At 48.6% G+C, this 22,885-nt stretch overlaps 1 protein-coding gene across 1 annotated transcript; it reads right to left on the bottom strand.

Moving 5' to 3' along the window:
• Positions 1-865: 865 nt before the first annotated feature.
• LOC128400179 (asialoglycoprotein receptor 1-like) lies at positions 866-21,348 on the bottom strand. Its single transcript, XM_053362245.1, has 9 exons — positions 21,279-21,348; positions 18,543-18,668; positions 18,316-18,411; positions 17,626-17,697; positions 6,797-6,889; positions 6,749-6,750; positions 5,702-5,842; positions 2,598-2,704; positions 866-1,016 (listed from the first exon to the last, which is right to left on the bottom strand). Exons 1-9 carry the CDS (start codon positions 21,346-21,348, stop codon positions 866-868), a joined length of 858 nt encoding a protein of 285 aa, XP_053218220.1.
• Positions 21,349-22,885: the final 1,537 nt, after the last annotated feature.

The raw sequence follows: 22,885 nt of genomic DNA, 5'->3' as shown, positions 1-22,885 counted from the left end.
CCTCAGCAATTGCAACCATTTTTGTACCACTGCTCCAAAACCAGGTCCATTAATTCCACACACACACCATTTTTGTGCAATAGAAAGTCTGGCAGCTACTAAGAACCATGTTGAGAGGGGTTGATTGGGGTCTGAGTTTCTTTCCCCCCCAATTTTTAAAATTAATTTTCCACATTTATAACAGACATAACATATAAAACACACAAAAGAAAACACATTCCAATACTAATGAATGTATTTTTCAACATTTTTTTCAACTCATTATAAATCTTTTCCCAGAGGTCCATCACCTTGGGACACGTCCACCACATATGATCAAAGGTGCCTTCTTTTTCTTTGCACTTCCAACATAAATTATCGTTCGTGTGGTAAATCTTTACTAATTTTACCGGGGTTAAGTACCATCTATATATCATTTTCATAATGTTTTCTTTTAATGCAGTACATGCAGTAAACTTAATCCCTTTCTTCCACAACCTTTCCCAATCTTCTAACATTATATTGTGTCCAACGTCTCTTGCCCAGTCTATCATTACAGATTTAACTTGTTCATCCTTTGTATGCCACTCCAACAATAAATTGTACATTTTGGATAGGTTTTTAACATTGGTATCTAACAACTCTGTTTCCAATTTGGATTTTTCCGTTGCAAAACCTGTTGGAGTCTGAGTTTCAGCTGGAGGTCAGATTTCTGTTGCATGGGCATAGCTGGGGGGTCAGGGGGGCAGCTGCCCTCCAATCAAGTAAATAAATAAAAATACTTAACTAACTGACCAATTGCGTTGCAGGTAACTCGGTTCTGCCCTCCCTAACTTAAAGCCTGCCCCCCTAAAATAAATCCTAGCTACACCCAAGTTCCGCCGCCTTAATCGGTTATCTCCATCTCGCATATCCAGCCAAAGTCGAGAGTGCAGTGGTCGTCGGTCCAGCGGCCGTCGCTGTGGAAGTGGACGCAGTTCTCTCCTCCCAAAAGTCCATGGCTGGAAGAGTTATCCGGCTGACCTGGAACCCAGTCCCTGGACGGGGGCACGGGGAGGGAAAGGAGAGGTGAAGACACGGGTCGCGATCCTCTAAACCACCTCCAGGTTCAGTCCCCAAAAGCAAGAGCGCGGAATCTACTTGGTTACTTAGCAAAGGGGTTCAGAGGTTGAAATTCTAGGTCCAGAGGGACAGGGGCTCAGGCGGAGGCTAAACCACATGCTTTGATGAAATGCCCCCAATTTAGGGTTCCCAAGTCAGGAGCACCCCACACCCTGAGACTGCAGGGCCTAAATCTGAGTCTTAGGGGTGGCCCCTGGTGAAGTCCTGGAGTGATGTCACAGGGGGTGGGGCCTAGAGAATCTATGCAGTAATTTGGTTCAGAAACTTCAGCCGGTGCAGAATTCAGCAGCCAGGTTGCTCACTGGAGCAGACGGTTTGAGCATATTTCACCGATCCTGGTCCAACTGCACTGGCTTCCAGTTAGTCTCTGGGCCCAATTCAAAGTGTTGGTTTTGATCTATAAAGCCTTAAATGGCTCAATAGCTCAAGGACCGCCTCTTTCCATATGAACCAACCCAGACCCTGAGATCAGCTTCTGAGGCCCTCCTTCGTGTGCCGCCTCCTCAAGAGATTCGGAGGGTTGCAACACAAGAACGGGGCCTTCTCTGCAGTGGCTCCCCATCTGCGGAATGCTCTCCCCAGGGAGGTTTGTCTGGTGCCTTCATTATACACCTTTTACGTGCCAGGCAAAAACGTTCCTTTTTAACCAGGCCTTTGGTTGATCTTATTGACATCCAACACGCTTTTAGAATGTGGCTTGGGGGGGGGACGTTATTGGATTACTGCTTTTGGTTTGATTTTCTATGTTGTGGTCTTGTTGTGAACCGCCCTGAGACCTCCGGGTATAGGGCAGTGTATAAATTGAATTAATAATAATAATAATAATAATAATAATAATAATAATAATATGCAACAACAGAGGTGAATTTTGGTTTGATTTTCTATGTTGTGGTCTTGTTGTGAACCGCCCTGAGACCTCCATGTATATGGCAGTGTATAAATTGAATCAATAATAATAATAATAATAATAATAATAATAATAATAAGCAACAACAGAGCTGAATTTTGGTTTGATTTTCTATGTTGTGGTCTTGTTGTGAACCGCCCTGAGACCTCCATGTATATGGCGGTGAATAAATTGAATTAATAATAATAATAATAATAATAATAATAATAATAATTTGCAACAACAGAGGGAAGAGGGAGGCGAGGAGGCAGACCCCGCAGACAGTCCCCTATTCTGCTCCCAGAGCTGCAATTCCCAGAGTGGTTTAACAAACAACCCCGCCTCCCAGGGAAAGCTGGGAATTGTAGTTCTGTGAGAGGAACGGGCACTTTCACGCAAGTCTCCCAAACAAGCCACAGCTCCCAGAATCCTCTGGGGGGAAGCCAGAACTGTTTAAAGCTGTACCCCAGGGCTTTGAACGTATGGTGTGAAGGTGGCAAAAGTCTTCGCTCCAGCAGGGCTTTGGCGGGGCCTGCTACTTTACGGCACCAACCCCTAGCGTTCCCCGCATTGCATTATGGGTTGGCCGCATTGCCGCCTGTGAACTTACCCTTGGCGAAATGTATAGGGCCTCCCATCCACCCACTTCCAGCTCCCGCCGGTGTAAGTCAAGCCGATCCACATATACTGCGGGTGCACACGGACGGCCACAAATTGCTGGCATGGAAAAAAGCACGGAGGGGAGGAAAACAGAAGGATCTCTTAACTTGCTCTCAGTTTTCCCCATCTTAAATTCAGTTCTTTCCATTTCCACACCATTTTTTAATTTTTTGGAGAACCCCAATGAAAACTCATTAGCACACTAGCACTAATGACACATTCTCAATGCCATTTTGCAAGGGGACTATTAAAGTTCCTGTGACGTTAACATATGAGAGTGTTGGAGGTGAAATAGTTAAACAAGTTACCCAATCAGAACCCAGGGGGTGGAGTCAGAGGGGCTATAAAACCAGCTCTGAGAGGGATGAAGAGGGAGTTCATTGGAGTGGGAGTGAATTGGGATAGAGTCTGTGGGTAGGCTGAGTTAGTGTAGTGAAATAAGCTGAGTCAGGAACAGTTAGGAGCTAGGAAGACAAGTAAATATCTGAGAGGTGCTTTAGTGAGTGAGAGCAGGTAGCGGAAGTTATAGGTCTGGATAGGCACCCCATGAAAGTAATTGACCGATATACCGTTTATGAAACCACACGCTTGTTAAACTGCAATAAATAAACAGATGTTTATGTTCCAATTTAACCCTGACTGGCCTCAGTATTGTACCAGGTAGGGCCTGGCTGGTGGCAGCGAGAAATCAAGTGGTGGCACAGGGATCAATAGACGCTGAAACGTCCGGGGACCCTGTGTGATCGCCACAGTTCCCAAACGCGGGGCATTCTGGTATGTCATCATCACCAATATATGCATCTTTATGCTCACTTTACCCTGGTATGTGCATTTTTGCGGGTATTACTTGGCCAAAGAATTGCATTACAAAATTCAGAGAGCTGCGATTTCTGAGAGAGAGAGAGAGAGAGAGAGAGAGAGAGAGAGAGAGAGAGAGAGAGAGCTAGCTGAAAATTGCAAAATTCAGAGAGCTGCGATTTCCAATTGAGAGGGAGGGGGAGAGAGAGAGAGAGAGAGAGAGAGAGAGAGAGAGAGAGAGAGAGAGAGAGATGGAAATTGCAAAATTCGGAGAGCTGTGTTTTGGTTCCTATAAATGAAACGAAATCAGATTTCCTGAGAATGCACAGAGGGCCCCAAAGTATCCTCCAAGATACACTGCTGAACATGCAGTAAAGGTAAAGTTAAAGGGACCCCTGACCATTAGGTCCAGTCGGGGCCGACTTTGGGGTTGCGGCGCTCATCTCGCTTTATTGGCCGAGGGAGCCGACATACAGCTTCCGGGTCATGTGGCCAGCAGGACTAAGCCGCTTCTGGCGAACCAGAGCAGCGCATGGAAACGCCGTTTACCTTCCCGACGGAGCGGTACCTATTTATCTACTTGCACTTTGTGCTTTCGAACTGCTAGGTGGGCAGGAGCAGGGACCGAGCAATGGGAGCTCACCCCGTCGAGGGATTCAAACTGCCAACCTTCTGATCGGCAAGTCCTAGGCTCTGTGGTTTAACCCACAGCGCCACCCGCGTCCCACTCTGAACATACAGTAGGCAGGAGTACTTCCCATAATCATTTCTGCCCGATGATTATCTGTCCTTCCGCAGCAAGTCACAGGCCTCAAGAAGGCCCCCACCTGCTGATCTCACCACTAGGGAGGGTCTGTCAGAAAAGAGGCAGCCTCTCAGATTTTATTCTCTCCGTCATCAAACACACAGGGCAGAGGGCAGACCTGCAAAATCCCCAAGCCCCTACCTGTTCCTCATAGGAATTGATGATCACCAGGTGGGCGTCTCGGGTCAGCCTTGGCCTCCCGAGTCGGGACTCCCAGTAGCAGCTTTTCTGAAAGATGTTCCACCCTTTGGGGCAGCAGGATTAACCTGAGCCCTGAGTTCAAGTTGCCATTAGGTAGAGCTCAATAGGCTCCCAAAGGGACACTGTGGGTTAAACCATAGAGCCTAGGACTTGCCGATCAGAAGGTCGGTGGTTCGAATCCCCGTGACGGAGTGAGCTCCCGTTGCTCGGTCCCTGCTCCTGCCAACCTAGCAGTTCGAAGGCACGTCAAAGTGCAAGTAGATAAATAGGTACCGCTCCGGCGGGAAGGTAAACGGCGTTTCCGTGCGCTGCTCTGCTTCGCCAGAAGCGGCTGAGTCATGCTGGCCACATGACCCAGAAGCTGTACACCAGCTCCCTCGGCCAATAAAGCGAGATGAGCGCCGCAACCCCAGAGTCGGCCACAACTGGACCTAATGGTCAGGGGTCCCTTTACCTTTTAATAGGCTCCCATCAGCCTTTGCTTCCCCACCCACCCCTTTCTCTGCCTTTCTGGAACAAAGGAGCCACACAGAGTGGCTCCTAGCTGTATAAAAACCAAGTGAATGAAACATCTCTCTAAAATGAGATATTTGCTGCCTGCATCTTTGCTAATGCAAAGACGGTGTGATTCTTTTGTAAGGAAACCAATATGTTTTTTCTTTTTAAATCCTTTGGAATCTTTTTCTTCTTCGCCAACAGATTGTGACTTGTTTGCTGTTATGCCTGGAAATCTGTGAGTAAAATCTTCACCCATTTGCAAAGCCAAGCGCCTGTGATTTATTCTAGCCTAAGTATTTTTGTGGGGAACATCTGTTTAAAGGTGGAAGTGGGCAGATGTAAATCTAACCAAGTTTCAATGTGCTTGGAGCAATCTTCTTTGGCGATCCCTCGTAGCTGAGTAAAATTGTCTTCCATAAACACGGTTTTAACAATGAGTCCGTAAGTGACTGTGGAGGCCAATTCTGGACCCACACGTCCTTCCACAGTGGGGACATTGGTTTCCGGGCAGGAGTTGATCACAGTGTGGATTTGCCAAGCATGCCTTCCTCTTGGCACGTTTCTCCCTTGCATCCTGAGTTCGAGTGTTTTCAAAGTCCATGACATCTTTGGTAAAGGCTGTTGCGAGCTGGAGCGCTCGCAAGCCAGTGTTTCCCAGTTGTCAGTGTTTATACTACATTTTTTTAGTGCTAACTCTGCTACACATCTCTTCCAAACCGCTCTCTCCAACACAAAACCCACCGGGCACCTACCTGTTCCTCAATGGAGTCAATGATCACCAGGTGGGCATTTTGGACTTCACAGTTGACCTTGGCCTCCTCCCAGGATTTTCTCTTTCCAGACTCCCAGTAACAGCTTTTACGAAAGAAGTCCCACCCTTTCGGACAACATTCCTTTGGGTTAGCTGGAAGATCAGACAACACAAAGGGAGGAAGATAAAGGGAGCAGTAGTCAAACTCTGTATAGACCCAATGAAACAGCGGAAGTCCAGCGGAAGGGAGGAGCACAAAGAGAAGAAATGCCACGTTACATTTGCAGCAGCACAACCAGACACCTTCGGTCGCCCCAGCTGCAACAAAACACATCTCTACAGCCACAACAGGCACTGTAATTCTCCAACATCTTCAGCCCAGTATACCTGATGGAGCGTCTACACCCCCATCGTCCAGCCCAGACACTGAGGTCCAGCTCCGAGGGCCTTCTGGTGGTTCCCTCCCTGTGAGAAGTGAGATTGCAGGGAAACAGGCAGAGGGCCTTCTCGGTGGTGGCAATTGCCCTGTGGAACGCCCTCCCACCAGATGTCAAAGAGAAGAACAACTACCAGACTTTTAGAAGACATCTGAAGGCAGCTCAGTTTAGGGAAGTTTTTAATGTCTGACGTCGTGTTATTTATTTTTATTTTTATTATTATTATCCCATGCCCTTGTAAAATGTGGCTTGGGGGGGTTATTGGGTTGTTGTTTTAATTTTGATTATATATTTTGTTTTTTTATATTTTGTTTTTGTTCAGTGCACTGCCCTGAGACCTCCGGGTGCAGGGCGGTATATAAATTCTATTATTATTATTATTATTATTATTATTATTATTATTATTATTATACCGCCCTTCATCTTAAGATCTATGGGCAGTACAAAGGATAAAAACCATGAATACAGGATAAAAACATGAAGCTAAATGAAACAAAACAGCAAAACGATACCCCCCCCCAAAAAAGGCACATTTAAAAGGCTGTAGAATATTAATCAGTCGAAGGCCTGAGGAACTTTTTTGTCGAACGTCCCTGGGGAGAACATCCCACCTCTTTAGCCCCCCACCCCACCCGCTTTCCGGCTGCCCCCCTCCTGACCTGTTCGGTTGTTCTTGAAATCCTCCAGCTCGCAATACATGAGTCGGAAACTCTTTTGCATGTCTTTCAGCCGGGTCAGGAGTTGCGTCTTGGCTGGTGAGAGCGAAGAGAGAGAGGGAAAAAACATAAAAGAAGAAGAAGAGTTTGGATTTGGTATCCCGCTGGATCACTCCCCGAAGGAGTCTCAAAGCGGCTAACATTCTCCTTTTCCTTCCTCCCCCACAACAAACACTCTGTGAGGTGAGTGGGGCTGAGAGACTTCAGGGAAGTGTGACTGGCCCAAGGTCACCCAGCAGCTGCAGGTGGAGGAGCGGAGACGCAAACCCGGTTCACCAGATTACGAGTCCACCGCTCTTAACCACTACACCACACTGGGGGAGGTGGCTAGTTAGGCAGCCACATTTGACTTTCAGAGGGGGGAAATGCACACAGATCAGGAACATTTGCAAAAACGTCGAAGGCTCCACGGAGGAGCAGGAAAACCCATTTCATCTCGGAAGCAGGAAAAAGGTTTCTATCGGGACCTCCTGTTCGTTTGCCATGGCGAATGGCTGTACCCATTCCCTTTCGTGCTAATCGAGGATAATATGTGTCAGAGGCTCAGGAGCAGAAGAGCAGGGGAGAGAGCAGATAGAGAGCGGAGGAGAGGAATCAGAGGGGAGCGTAGGGGAATATGACAGTGGACCGAGAGATTCCATGAGCTTCTCCAGCGAATCAGAAGATTCCCAGGAGGGGGCGCCTATGGTAAGGGCGAGGCGAATCCCAGAGGGGACGATCCATAAACAAGGAACCAGAGGGGAGTCCCAAAGAAGCAGCGGAGGAGTAGGGCCAGTTTCCCCACCAGAGCACAGTGGGGGGGAAGAGTCACGTGAGTCAGGACCAGCTTCTCCCCCATCGGGGAGTGGGGAGACGGAGGGAAGGCCAGGTCCAGCTAGCCTCCCCGAAAGGGGGAGCAGTGACACAAGTGTAACGGTCAGAAGGAAAGTGGGAGGCTGCGCGCGCGCGCCAAGTTCAAATGTGGAGGAGCGCGGGACAGCAGAAAACCCGGATTGGGAGCCAGGTCCTAAAGCCCGAAAGAGGGGGGGGGAGGAGTCGGGAGAATCAGCGTCAGAAGAATCTCGGAGGGCAGAGACTCCGACTAGCAGGAGGACCCAGAGAAAGAAGGAACAGAGGAAGAGGTGGAGTAAAGCTAGAATCTTAAGCTGGTGTCAGGGGGGCGGAGATTCAGATGGGACTTCTACGGTCTGACGGATAGATGTAGCGTTGCGCGCTGCACGTCTGGAAATGAGACTGAACTTCAATAAAGACTTTTAAACTTGAGCAAGAAGCAGCGTTGGTCTTGTGTGAGCTGGGACCTTGGGCAGCGCTGACAGTAAGTCCCATCTCAAAAAAACTCTGCAAGCTCACGAAGATAGGCAAAGATGACTACAGAGGAAAAAATCAAGCAATTGCAGGAAGCGGTGTCAACGCTCTACTCAGAATTGGCTGCGTCTAAGAAAAAAGAAGAAGACACAGCTGCGCTCTGCCAGGATCTGCAAGCCAGGTGGGACAAATGGGGAAAGGAGGGGCAGCTGGGAGCCAAGCCGGAGGGAGTTGCCCTCGGGAAAAGGGGGGCGAGCCTTGTGACCCATTTTGACGGGAACCTGCAGCAGTACCCTAACTTCAGAGCAGAAGTAGTTTTCGCGCTCAATTTGCTTCGGAAAGATTTTAGAGATGAGGAGGAGAAAGTGGGTTTCATAATCACTCATCTGCATGGGGAAGCTAAGTCGTGGCTGCGGACCTTGTTACGCGAAAATGACCCCGCCCTCAAAGATTCAAGCGCCTTTATTGGAGCCATGGACGCTTGCTTTAAATCAATGGTGGATGTGGATGTCGCTAGAAGGGAAATGCATGGATTGCGGCAAGGAAAAGCGACAGTGCGCCAGTATCATTCCCGCTTTTTTGGGTTAGTAAATGTGCTGGGCTGGCAGAAGGACTCAGCTGCCGTCAGGGATCTGTTCTGGGAGGGGCTGAATGGAGCCGTGAAAGATGAGCTGGCGAGGGGAGAGAGACCCCAAAATACAACAGAAGTTGTCCAAAGGGCGCTCGCAATTGGGGTGCGCCTGGAAGAACGCCCGTGGAGCAGGGAGCAGGGGGGAAGAGCAAACACATCAGTTAGAACGACTCCCTTCCTACCCAGAGAGACAGAGCACGCTCAGTCCACGCCTCCTCTAATGAGGGGAGAGGAGCCAATGGAAATCGGAGGTGCAAGGGCTCAGACAGCAAGCAGAGCCCAAACACCAGGAGCAGTCAAGGCGAAGGCTCCTAGAGGGAGCAGGAAGTGTTACATCTGCGACAGTGCACTGCACATGGCCAAAGAGTGTCCCCAGAGGCTCCAGAAGCACACTGCAGCCTCAGCAACTGTTAAAGGAGCAATTCAGCAGGAGGAGCAGCCCCAGGGAAACGGAGGAGCCTGGTTGGAGACAGAAGCACTGGGGCTCAACCAGGCGAGTCAGTGAAGCAGTCCCCAGAGATTTTGCAGCCCACAGACCCCCTCCCACCCAAACCAGTGGTGCAACTCACTGCATCGCTCCAGCTGCCCGATGGGCTCACCCTGGAGGTCCCTATTACCATTGACTCTGGTAGCAACGCAGACTTTGTAGGGTTGGACTTCGTCAAGCAGCATCGCATAGCACTCCTGCCAGCCACGACGCCCCTAAATGTTGTCACGGTAGATGGCAGGAAGATACTGGGAGGAGAGGTGGTACAGCAGACACCGCCTCTGGTGATGCAAATTGGGAACCACCGTGAAGTCATCAGTTTCAACGTCACCCACCTGTCGGACACGCCCATAGTGTTGGGCATGAGTTGGCTGGATAGGCACAGCCCGGCATTAGCGTGGTACCAGCGGCAATTGACCTTCTGCTCTTCCTACTGCGCAGCGCATTGCATCCAGACCTGCCAGGAAGAGGAGGGGCAAGAGGATGCACCGCAGCTACACCTAGGCATGGTGCAAGCGGTGCCCAACAAGTACAAGGCCTTTTTGGAAGTCTTCTGCGAGAAGGAAGCAGACAAGCTGCCTCCCCACAGACCCTACGACTGCAAGATTGACCTCCTGCCAGGGGCGACGCTGCCGACTGGGAAACTGTACTCCATGTCTGAAGACGAAATGCAAGAACTCAGGGAGTTCATAGATCGCAATTTGAAGCGGGGATTCATCCGGGAATCCAAAGCAGTGGGGGGCAGTCCCGTGTTTTTCGTGAAGAAGAGAGACACGCCCGAACGGAGGCTCATAGTGGATTATAGAATCATCAATTCCAGGACAAAGCCCACAGCATTCCCCATGCCCAAAATTGACGACCTGCTCGCGACGGTGAGGAAGGGGCGGATCTTCACCAAGTTGGATCTACGAGGGGCCTACAACCTTATACGCATGCGGGAGGGCGACGAGTGGAAGACAGCCATGTTTACGCCTTTAGGAACCTATGAATACAGAGTCATGCCGTTTGGTCTCCAAAATGGCTCCCATTGTTTCCAAGCTTTCATGCACCACGTGCTAGCGGGACTCCTCTACAAGAAGTGCGTCTGCTTCTTAGATGATATCCTGATCTTTTCGGACTCGCAGGAGGCGCACGAGAAGGACGTCAAGGAGGTCCTGCAGAGACTACGGGAGCACAGACTTTACGCCAAACTGGAGAAGTGCCAGTTCGACACGACAGAGGTGGATTTCCTGGGCTACAAGCTGTCCGACAAGGGACTTGCCATGGACAGCGCCAAGGTCCGCTCAGTGTTGGACTGGAAGAGCCCGCGCAACCGGAAGGAGGTCCAGAAGTTCATCGGTTTCGCCAACTTTTATCGCAAGTTCATCAAGGGGTTCGCGAAGGAGACGGCGGCCATCACGGACACCCTCAGCTCCAAGAAGAAGAAGTTCACCTGGACGGACCAGGCGGAGCAGTCCTTTCGGAGGCTCAAGCGTCTCTTCGCGTCCGAAGAACAGCTGCTACACGTAAACCCCAGCAAACCGATGAGGGTTGAAACGGACGCCTCGGACAGAGCGGTGGGGGCGGTCCTGTTGCAGCAAGATCCGCAAGGGGACTGGAGACCGTGCGCATTCTACTCCAGGAAGCTCAGCACGTCGGAGCAGAACTACACCATCTGGGACAGGGAGTTGCTGGCCATTCATGCAGCTTTCAAGGCGTGGCGGCACTTCCTCGTCGGAGCCAGACACACAGTGCAGGTTCGCACGGACCACAAGAACCTGGAGTACTGGCGCACGGCGAAGTTCCTGAACCAGAGACACATCCGCTGGGCGGAGTTCTTTGCAGATTTCGATTTCCGGATAGAATACATCCCGGGAGACAACAACGTCATGGCGGATGCGCTATCCAGGAAGCCGCAGTATCTCGAGGAAGCGGCACCGGCAGCGGCCAAACACATTTTCGCACCAGAGGTGTGGGCGTGCGCTTCAGCCGCAGTGGACCTGGACGCAGTCCGTCGCGCGCTACAGGCGGATTCGTTTGCGCAATCCAAGATGGAGGAGGTGCGAAACGGCACAGCGAGGGACGACGAGTTCCAGATACGCGACGGACTACTCCTCCGCAAAGGGGCTCTCTACGTACCGGGAGACGACCTTCGCGCGAGAGTCTTGCAGCAGCTGCACGACGCACCCAGCGCTGGGCACTTCGGCAAGGACAAGACGGCGGAATTAGTCACCAGGGACTTTTGGTGGCCCAAGGTGCGGGGAGAAGTTGCGGATTACGTTTCCAGGTGTGACACCTGCCAAAGGGCCAAGCCAGTACACAGGAAGCCGGCGGGTCTGCTGGAACCGCTGCAGACGCCGCTCGAACCATGGGAGAAAGTGGCCCTGGACTTTGTTACAGATCTGCCCAGTTCGCGCGGCAAAACAGCGGTACTCGTGGTCGTAGACCTCTTTACCAAGATGGCGCATTTCATTCCGTGCGCGAAGGTGGCCACAGCGGAACAGACCGCCAAGCTGTTCATAGACCACGTTTTCAAAGCTCACGGCCTGCCGCGGTCCATCCTGTCCGACCGGGGTCGCCAATTCATCTCGAACTTTTGGCAGAAGCTGCTGGGCATCCTGAACGTCAAGATCAACTTAGCGTCGGCACGACACCCGCAGACCAACGGACAAGCGGAGAGGGTCAACGCCATCATGCAGCAGTACCTGCGATGCTACGCCAATCAACAGCCCTCGACCTGGGTGGACTACCTACCGCTAGCTGAGTTTGCCTACAACAACACGAAGCACGGGTCTACAGGGGTGACACCGTTCTTCGCCAACAATGGGCGCCACCCCAGAACCTTCCCGGGGTTGGAGACCGAGGCAGAGGGGGAGCCACGGGGGGCAGACCACTTAGCCGCAGAGTTACAGGAGGTCCATGAGCAACTCCGAAGGCACTTGGAACTCGCGAAACACGCCTACAAGGTGCAGGCAGACAGGCACAGGAGGGTTGGGGAAGACATACAGGTAGGGGACTGGGTCTGGTTAGCAGCTCAGGCAGTGCCGGCCAGAACGCTAGCTAAGAGGAAGCTAGGACACAAGCAGTTGGGACCTTACCAGGTTGCGGCACAAATCAATCCAGTGGCCTACCGGTTGACACTCCCGGAGGGCTCCAGAATGCACCCAGTCTTTCACAGGTCAGTGCTCACGCCTTACAAGGCGCCCCACAGGTTTCAGGCGCCAGGGACCGCACCAGCTCCACGTAGCCCATCGCCAACAGGGGAGGGACCACAGAGGGCGACGCCACTCAACGAGGTCACAGAGATTTTGGACTCCAGATGGGGAGAAGAGGAAGTTGAATATCTCCTCGCCAGGGAGGGTACTCCGGCCAGCGCCAACGAGTGGGTGCCGTGCTACGCCGTGGAGGAGCACTATCTCAAAGACGAGTTCCATTCGATCTTCCCACACAGACCCATGCCGGCGGAGTATTTCAACGACTGGCTTTTCACACCCACACTGTCAGCCAGCACGTTCCAAGGTTTCTCCTCAGATGAGGAGCCGACGCCGGGGATGAGCTCCCCGGAGGGGTCGCTCTCGGGGTTTGCCACGGACCGCTCCTATTGGTGGGACACTCAACCAGAAGTGGGGTGGAGCAGGGAACTGCTGAGGGGGCCCTTGCACACAGCCTCACCCGAGGGACCGGGTGGGGAGGAGGACATGGACGTGTGGGGGGAGGATCTTGGTTTTGAGCACGACAGCAGAGAAATGGAAGCAGGGGAAGTCGACGTCGACGAACCCATCGTGGGGGGGCCTGATCCCGCGGGCCGGTTGCACACCAGGGGGAGAGAACGGAAGCCAGCACTCACACCCCCAGCGCTGGAGCACCTGGAACCCACACCCGAAGAGGGGGAGGGGGGAAGGGGGGGCTTCGAGGGGGGGATGGATGTCAGAGGCTCAGGAGCAGAAGAGCAGGGGAGAGAGCAGATAGAGAGCGGAGGAGAGGAATCAGAGGGGAGCGTAGGGGAATATGACAGTGGACCGAGAGATTCCATGAGCTTCTCCAGCGAATCAGAAGATTCCCAGGAGGGGGCGCCTATGGTAAGGGCGAGGCGAATCCCAGAGGGGACGATCCATAAACAAGGAACCAGAGGGGAGTCCCAAAGAAGCAGCGGAGGAGTAGGGCCAGTTTCCCCACCAGAGCACAGTGGGGGGGAAGAGTCACGTGAGTCAGGACCAGCTTCTCCCCCATCGGGGAGTGGGGAGACGGAGGGAAGGCCAGGTCCAGCTAGCCTCCCCGAAAGGGGGAGCAGTGACACAAGTGTAACGGTCAGAAGGAAAGTGGGAGGCTGCGCGCGCGCGCCAAGTTCAAATGTGGAGGAGCGCGGGACAGCAGAAAACCCGGATTGGGAGCCAGGTCCTAAAGCCCGAAAGAGGGGGGGGGAGGAGTCGGGAGAATCAGCGTCAGAAGAATCTCGGAGGGCAGAGACTCCGACTAGCAGAAGGACCCAGAGAAAGAAGGAACAGAGGAAGAGGTGGAGTAAAGCTAGAATCTTAAGCTGGTGTCAGGGGGGCGGAGATTCAGATGGGACTTCTACGGTCTGACGGATAGATGTAGCGTTGCGCGCTGCACGTCTGGAAATGAGACTGAACTTCAATAAAGACTTTTAAACTTGAGCAAGAAGCAGCGTTGGTCTTGTGTGAGCTGGGACCTTGGGCAGCGCTGACAATATGGGAGTAATTATCCTCCTAACTCTTCACCCACAGATCATCCGATACCTGCCGCCCGCTCTGAAGACTATTTTGAGATAAATATGAATACGACTGTAGAAAAAAGAATAATTTGGGACGCAAGTAAAGCGGTCATGAGAGGATTCTTGATACAACAGAATGAGATCCAAAAGAGAGTCCAAAATGAGAAAAAAGACAAGATCTTGGAGAAAATAAAGGAAGGAGAGAAGAAACTGAGAGCGAAGCCAAAATCGCAGGAGATTTTGAAAGAGATAAAGTTACATCAAGTACAATATATGAAAATGATAAATCAGGAAATAGAATGGAAAATTAAACAGATGAGACAAAAGACATTTGAATCGGCAAACAAATGTGGGAAACTATTGGCTTGGCAAATGAAAAAAAGACAGAAACTTAACACTATTACAAATTTGGATGTAGAAGGGAAAAATATACAGAATCCAGCGGAGATTAGAAAGTTTTTTCAGAGGTATTTTAAACAACTATATACACAGGAAACTCAGAAACAAATGGATATAGACAGTTTTTTGAAAATAAATGGACTACAAAAAATCTCTCAAGAAAACAAGTTAATGTTGAACTATAAAATAATGGAGAAAGAGATAGAAGGGGCCATCCAGAATATGCAATTGGGTAAATCCCCAGGACTGGACGGTTTGACTTCAAGATATTACAGAACCTTGAAAGAATGGATAATACAGCCTTTAATGGAAGTGTGTAATGGAATACTGGAAGGGAAAAAGGCACCAGAGTCATGGAAGGAAGCTTATATTACACTTATACCGAAAACAGAGTCTGAGAAGACACAGCTTAAGAATTACCGCCCCATATCTTTGCTTAATGTGGACTATAAAATCTTTGCAGACATCTTGGCTAAGAGACTAAAAAAGGTATTAGTAGAAGAAATCCATAAAGACCAAGGTGGCTTTCTCCCGGGTAGACACTTGTCTGATAACACGAGGAACATAATTAACATTTTAGAAAAGTTACAAGTGAATATTAATACCAAAGCAGTTTTGATATTTGTGGACGCGGAGAAAGCTTTTGACAACATTTCTTGGAGTTTTATGAAGAAAAATTTACAGGGGATGGGGGTTGGTCAAGGTTTTGAAAATGGTATAGGTGCAATTTATTCAGAACAAAAGGCCAAATTAATTGTGAATAATGTGGTGACGGAAGAATTTAAGATAGAGAAAGGAACACGACAAGGTTGCCCAATCTCTCCATTGCTTTTTATATCGGTTCTGGAAGTTCTTCTAAACATGATCAGAAGGGACCAAATAGTTAAAGGTATACAAGTTGGAGCTAAACAGTACAAACTGAAAGCATTTGCTGACGATTTGGTATTGACACTACAGGAGCCAGAATCTAGTACTAAAAGAGTACTGGAATTGATTCAAGAATTTGGACAAGTGGCGGGATTTAAGTTGAATAAGATGAAAACTAAAGTCTTAGAGAAAAATCTAACAGTGATGGAGAGAGAAAAGTTTCAGAAGGAGACAGGGTTAACATTGGTTAACAAAGTGAAATACCTAGGCGTTAACATGACTGCCAAGAATGTGAATCTGTTTAAGGATAACTATGAAAAATGTTGGATGGAAGTGAAAAAGGATTTAGAAATATGGTCAAACCTGAAGTTATCATTGCTAGGCCAAATTGCTGCGATAAAGATGAATGTATTGCCAAGGATGTTGTTTTTGTTTCAAATATTGCAAATATTAGATAAAACGGAGTGTTTCAAGAAGTGGCAGAGGGATATCTCTAGATTTGTCTGGCAGGGCAAGAAACCTCGAATAAAATTTAAGATATTAACCGACGCTAAGGAAAGAGGTGGATTTGCCCTGCCAGACTTAAAACTTTATTATGAATCAGCCGCTTTTTGCTGGCTAAGAGAATGGATGCTTCTTGAGAACACTGATGTGTTGGATTTAGAAGGTTTTAATAACGTTTTTGGGTGGCATGCATATTTGTGGTATGATAAGGTCAAAGCACATAAAGCGTTTAAAAACCATATTGTCAGAAAAGCACTGTTTAATGTTTGGATAAGATACAAGGATTTGCTTGAAAATAAAACCCCAAGGTGGCTGTCACCAATGGAAGCGAAGGCTCAGAAAAAGCTCAATATGGAGGCCAAATGGCCGAAATATTGGGAAATTTTGGAACAAGAGGGAGACAGATTAAAACTGCAGAGTTTTGAAAAATTAAAAAATAGAGTGCGAGATTGGCTTCACTATTATCAGATAATGGAGGCATACAATTTGGATAAAAAAATTGGCTTCCAGGTGGAAAAATCAAAATTGGAAACAGAACTGTTAGATCTCAAAACTAAGAATTTGTCAAGAATGTATAACTTGCTGTTGAAATGGAATACTCAGGATGAAACGGAGAAATCTGTTATGATTAAATGGGCACAAGATGTTGGACATAATATCATGATGGCTGACTGGGAACAGTTATGGACCACAGGTATGAAGATTACGGCATGCAATGCCTTAAGAGAGAATATAATGAAAATGATATACAGGTGGTACATGACACCAGTCAAGCTTGCGAAAATTTATCATTTGCCCGATAATAAACGTTGGAAATGTAAAGAAACTGAAGGTACATTCTTTCACGTCTGGTGGACATGCCCAAGGATTAAGGCTTTCTGGGAGATGATCTATAATGAAATGAAAAAGGTATTTAAATATACCTTCCTGAAGAAACCAGAGGCCTTTCTCCTGGGCATGGTCGGCCAATTGGTGCCGAAGAAGGATAGAACTTTCTTTATGTATGCTACAACAGCAGCAAGAATACTTATTGCAAAGCATTGGAAGACACAAGATCTACCCACCCTGGAAGAATGGCAGATGAAAGTGATGGACTACATGGAACTGGCGGAAATGACTGGCAGAATCCGAGACCAGGAAGAAGAGTCGGTGGAGGAAGATTGGAAGAAATTCAAAGACTATTTACAGAAACATTGCAAGATTAATGAATGTTAGAATGATGTTGGAATGAATTTATGTGATTTTAGCAGAAATGTTACAAAGATTTAGGAAAAATAGACTGTTAATTGGTGAAAGGAGAGAAAGTAAAGTTATACTAATTTCAAGATAAATTTACAGGACAAAAATTTGAAAAGAGGGAAAGGATTTGCTGAAATGGATAATTGACTTAGAATACAAAAAAGGGAGGTGTGAGGAGGTCAGGGAAATAAGTTAATGAAAGATCAGTAATGGGAAGGTTTGTTGTATTTTTTAATTGATTTTTCTTTTTTACTTAATGGATTTCAATTCTCTGTTTTTTCTTTTTGATTTCTCTTTTTTTCTTTTTTGTATTTTATCTTTTCTTGTTTAAAATGAGGTTGTTTTTTTTTTACTTTTCTTGTTGTATTTCCAAAAACTTTAATAAATATCTTATAAAAAAATATAAGATGCTGGGGAGAGGACATAAGAAGAGCCTTTAGCTGGATCAGGCCAATGGCCCACCTAGTCCAGCATCCTGTTCTCACAGTGGCCGCCCAGTTGCCTCAATAGGGAAACCCACAAACACGATCCGAGCACAAGAGCGATTCAGAAGTATTGCTGCCTTCAGAAGTGATTGCCCAAGTTCTCCGTGGAGTTATTTTGCCCCAGGTTGTCCCTCCTCAACTCACCTGCTTCCGCTTTCTCTGCTAGCTCTTTGACCTTCCCCTCCAGGTCCTTCATTTTCGCTTCTGTGTCTGCCTCTGCAAATGCACAAATTGGGGTTGGTAGCTATTGTAAAAAGGTAGCTATTGTTGGAGGCTATTGTAAAAAGCTGAAGACACTAGCAGAACTGACATAAATTCTGCAACACAGTACCCTGGTACCTCTGGTTGCAAACAGGATCTATTCCAGAGGCCCGTTCGCAACATGAAAAGCCCGCAACCTGAAGCGCAGTATCTGCGCAGGTGCGCGGTGCGATTTGGCGCTTGTGCGCATGCGTGAGCGGTGAAACCCGGAAGTAACCCTTTCCGGTACTTCTGGGTCGCCGCGGGACGCAACCTGAAAAAACGTAACATGAAGCAAATGTAACATGAGGTATGACTGTATAGTAATAGTATCTGAGCATAGACAATAGAAGGATTGGATATGTATTAAAGGACAGAAACCGACAATAGAAAGGTGTGTACAATTTATGAGAAAGCAGGAAATCAGTTGAAGGGAGGGAGGGAAGTCATGAACTCAGCGGAGCAAATGCATTTGATTGATTATTGTAATGTTGTTATATTTTATGTTTTATTAATGAAAATAATAAAAATATATTGAAAAAGAAAAGAACAGGTTTCACTTTCCTTTGAACCCACAGTGCTGCCTTCACGTACCCTTGTGCTGGGAAGCGACCATCCCTTCACCAAGACTTTGATTCATGCTTGTGATTTCATCCTTCAACCCCAATAACTGGGAGATGTGGTCACTGCCTGGGGTGGGGGTAAGAACATAAGAACATATGACATGTCCTTCTGGATCTACACAGTCCTCTTTTAAAGCAATCCAGACTAGAGGCCACGACAGGCTTAAACGTTCTCCCTTCAAATGATGAAGAACTCACCTTTGGCGCCAAAGACAATGATTGCGATGGTGAGGATGGCGCCCACTCCCAGCAGGATCAGGACCAGGCGACGGCTGGGGCAGATTCGTTGCCTCCATGATAGCCCCGGGGGGCGTTTCTGGGAAGCTGAGGAGAAGGTATATCGGTAAGGAATCCACCCTCAACTCCAGCTTGCGTTTTAGGTCTTCTCCAGTAATTTATCTGTCAACGTTGCTTGACACTTCTGACACCACTTGGCTGCAACGCTGTGATGTTTATGAACATTCCAAGCAACCGGCAGTAAAAACCGTCGGGATGTTTGCAGGCCAGCTTCTCTGAGGGAAGGGGAAATTGTCACTCAGGGGGAAAGTCGTTTCACACAGGCCCTAAAGGAAAGGAGGAGTTTTGTAGGGGAGGCCGGCGAGTGAGCAGTGTTCATAGATGGAGGAGAAGCTCAGAAAGAGGGTGACTGAAGGAAGGGTGGAAAGCAGGCCACAGTTTGAGAGGAAGAGGAGGTGGAGAAGGGACAGGGATCAGAGGCAGAAGGATTATGAGACAGGGGGAAGTGTGGACTGAATTTGCCATACAGTGGTACCTCGGGTTAAGTACTTAATTCGTTCCAGAGGTCCGTTCTTAACCTGAAACTGTTCTTTTTTAAAAAAAAAAAAGATATTTATTAAAAATTTCCATTGTAATACATTAAAAAATCAAAAAAGAAGAAACAAAAAAGTTTAAAAACACATAGAATTCCCAATCCTTATTTTCAATAACATATTTCCCTGACTTCCCCACACCTCCCCCTCTTGTATTCCAATTCAAATTGTTGGTTCAACAAGTTCTTGTCCCTAATTTTTAACCTTTTTATATTTTATATTTACTTCATTTTGAAAAACCAATTTTGCCTTGTAAACATCAATGATTATACATCAGTGCTTATTCTTAAAACCTTTTTCTAAAGTCGGCCTAAATTCCCTTCCACAATTTCCTCAATTCTCATACAAATAACAAATAAACTGTTCTTAACCTGAAGCACCACTTTAGCTAATGGGGCCTCCTGCTGCTGCTGCGCCACTGGAGCACGATTTCTGTTCTCATCCTGAAGTAAAGTTCTTAACCCGAGGTACTATTTCTGGGTTAGCGGAGTCTGTAACCTGAAGCATCTGTAACCTGAAGCGTATGTAACCCGAGGTACCACTGTATAAGCTAAACAAGCTATAGCTTAGGGGCCCCCCCAAGAAATTTAAAGGGGGAAAAACTGGATGTACATTTCCAGCTCAGAAAGAGGGTGACTGAAGGAAGGGTGGAAAGCAGGCCAAAGTCTGAGAGGAAGAGGAGGTGGACAAGAGACAGGGATCAGAGGCAGAAAGATTATGAGACAGGGGAAACTGTGGGCTGAATTTGCCATACTGATTTGTTGATTTACTAATTCTTAGTTATAGTATGATCAGTAAAAGTTCATAATTATATGGCATAAGAATGGGACGCGGGTGGCGCTGTGGGTTAAACCACAGAGCCTAGGGCTTGCCGATCAGAAGGTCGGCGGTTCGAATCCCCACGATGAGGTGAGCTCCTGTTGCTCAGTCCCTGCTCCTGCCCACCTAGCAGTTCAAAATTACACCAGTGCAAGTAGATAAATAGGTACCGCTCCGGCGGGAAGGTAAACGGCGTTTCTGGGCGCTGCTCTGGTGCGCCAGAAGTAGCTTATGACCCGGAAGCTGTACGCCGGCTCCCTTGGCCAATAAAGCGAGATGAGCGCCGCAACCCCAGAGTCGGCCACGACTGGACCTAACGTCAGGGGTCCCTTTACCTTAATCACTATAATCCCTCAGCGACACTCAGCAGGAAATGCCAAAAGGCCCCGCAGCTGCTGTGGTGGGTGGTGGAGGGAAGGAAGGAACATTTTAACTGAAGGCACAGTAGCCCCAAGGAACCCCAATCCCAATTCCAGAGAAAAGGGCTAGTGGGGAGTCAACCTACATTTTATAGAGTTGCAGTGGATTTGTAGGTGTTGGATGTGACTCTATGGTGTGCTCATTTCTTGGAAGTAATCAATCTTGAACTAGTCCTTGCTCTTTCGAGAAGGTAGGCACTGATCAACAGAGCTAGCTTCACTCACTTCCTTGGTCCTCACCCATCGCACAAGGACCCCATGGCTATTCTTAGCAGACAGGCCAGAAGGAGACAGGCCAGACTGGTGACTGGGAGCGGCCGCCGAGACCATATAACACCGGTCTTGAAAGACCTACATTGGCTCCCAGGACGTTTCCGAGCACAATTCAAAGTGTTGGTGCTGACCTTGAAAGCCCTAAACGGCCTCAAAGGCCCAGGAGACCTGAAGGAGCGTCTCCACCCCCATCGTTCTGCCCAGACACTGAGGTCCAGCTCCGAGGGCCTTCTGGCGGTTCCCTCTCTGCGAGAAGTGAGGTTACAGGGAACCAGGCAGAGGGCCTTCTCGGTGGTGGCTCCCGCCCTGTGGAACTCCCTCCCACCAAATGTCAAAGAGAACAACAACTACCAGACTTTTAGAAGACATCTGAAGGCAGCCCTGTTTAGGGAAGCTTTTAATGTTTGATGTATTACAGTATTTTAATATTTTTTTGGAAGCTACCCAGAGTGCCTGAGGAAGCCCAGCCAGATGGGCGGGGTACAAATAATAAATTATTATTATTATTATTATTATTATTGGCCTTTCCCTATGTAGACCTGCTTCCCCATATCCCTCTTTGCCCACGTCAAAATCCCACCTAGACGACATACCGTTTCGGAGCTGAATTTCACAGTCACCATCCTCACTCATAGTCGCAAGGTCATTGTAGTCCCGGCTCATTGTGAATCGGGCTCCAGAACTGGGTCAGAGATGCCTGTGTGGAGGGCAGAAGGAGGTGAGAAGTAAACGAAGAGGCAGGGTGAAGTTAAAGGATTGGTGGAGCTAGCCTTCCCCATCCTGGTGCCCTCCAACTGTTTTGGACCATGAGTCCCATCCGACCCAGCCAGCTGCAAGAGGGCAAGCTTTTAATTGAAGGTACAGTAGCCCTGAAAAGCAGTCAACACCCAAAACATCTGGAGGTAGCCCTGGCACATGGACAGGCCAGACCAGGGGGCCACCAAAGAGATCTGGGTGCTGCGGATCGTCTCTGTGCTACCCCTGACTTCTACTCCATTTCCGTAAGCTCCTTCTCAATGTCAACAAGACTGACTTTGTGGAGCCCGCTGTCGTCTCATGGACTATTGACCCGTACACCACTAATCCGCTGCCACCAACCAGGTCCTCTCTGGTAAAATCACTTAGTCTCAGTCAGGTTCTCAAGGTAACAAAGAAGAGTAGACGCAAACAAAGTTTAACTGCATTCTAAAAGTTGTTACTCTTTACCTTCTTAAAGGTAAAGGGACCCCTGACCGTTAGGTCCAGTCATGGCCGACTCTGGGGTTGCAGCGCTCATCTCTTTATTGGCCGAGGGAGCCGGCGTACAGCTTCCGGGTCATGTGGCCAGCATGACTAAGCCACTTCTGGCAAACCAGAGCAGCGCATGGAAACGCCGTTTACCTTCCCGCTGGAGCGGTACCTATTTATCTACTTGCACTTTGACGTGCTTTCGAACTGCTAGGTTGGCAGGAGCAGGGACCGAGCAACGGGAGCTCACCCCGTCGCGGGGATTCAAACAGCCAACCTTCTGATCGGCAAGTCCTAGGCTCTGTGGTTTAACCCACAGTGCCACCCGCGTCCCATGTATAGTATAGGTAGGAATTATATAGAGTAATGTAGGTAAGTTTTACGTTATGAAGTAGTGTGTTGTGTATGTGTATTGTGTATATGTATGTGTTTTGTATGTTAAAAAAATAAAATAAAAAGCACTATGAGACCACTTTGAACAGCCCCGGCTTCCCCCAAAGGATTCTGGGAGCTGTCGTTTTCTTCAGGTGCCGATAGTTGTGAGGAGACCCCCGTCTTCCCCTCACAGAGCCCCCCCTTGCTCCTCGTCTTGAAGTCTGTTTCGAAGTCCTGCCCCAAATGGCACCGTCTGTCTAAAATGAGGGTGAGGACATCGCCCACCCAATCCCAGTTCCCTGGAGTGCCACCCAGCGGGTCCAAACTGGGATTAGGAGCCCCCCCCCCAGTCCTACCTTTGCTTCTTTATTTGTCTCTCAGGCAGGCGTGAATCAGGGTTTCTGTCCGTCCGCCTGACACTTGTGGGTTATCTTGGCCCATGTGCTTCTTTCTCCCGGGGGACGGTCATATTTAGAGCTTTCCAAAACCGCAAAGCAGTGACAGGAGGGGAAGCCCAACTTCTGGGGTTTGCCCCCCCCCCCATAGTTGAACTGGGGCTAAGTTCACCCTCAGGCAATCTTTGAAAAGTGGAAGTTGA

Source organism: Podarcis raffonei, chromosome 13, assembly GCF_027172205.1.
Source record: "Podarcis raffonei isolate rPodRaf1 chromosome 13, rPodRaf1.pri, whole genome shotgun sequence".
Classification (NCBI taxonomy): Eukaryota; Metazoa; Chordata; class Lepidosauria; order Squamata; family Lacertidae; genus Podarcis; species Podarcis raffonei.
The sequence above is the reverse complement of the archived record's forward strand: the minus strand, read 5'-3'. Positions and strand labels throughout refer to the sequence as shown.

Coding starts and splice junctions, on each gene's coding strand:
- LOC128400179 (XM_053362245.1), bottom strand. CDS start 21,348: ATGAGCCGGGACTACAATGACCTTGCGACTATGAGTGAGGATGGTGAC. Junction 18,669..21,278: donor TGAAATTCAGCTCCGAAACG/GTATGTCGTCTA, acceptor CCTTCTCCTCAG/CTTCCCAGAAACGCCCCCCG. Junction 18,412..18,542: donor CATTGTCTTTGGCGCCAAAG/GTGAGTTCTTCA, acceptor CCCCCACCCCAG/GCAGTGACCACATCTCCCAG.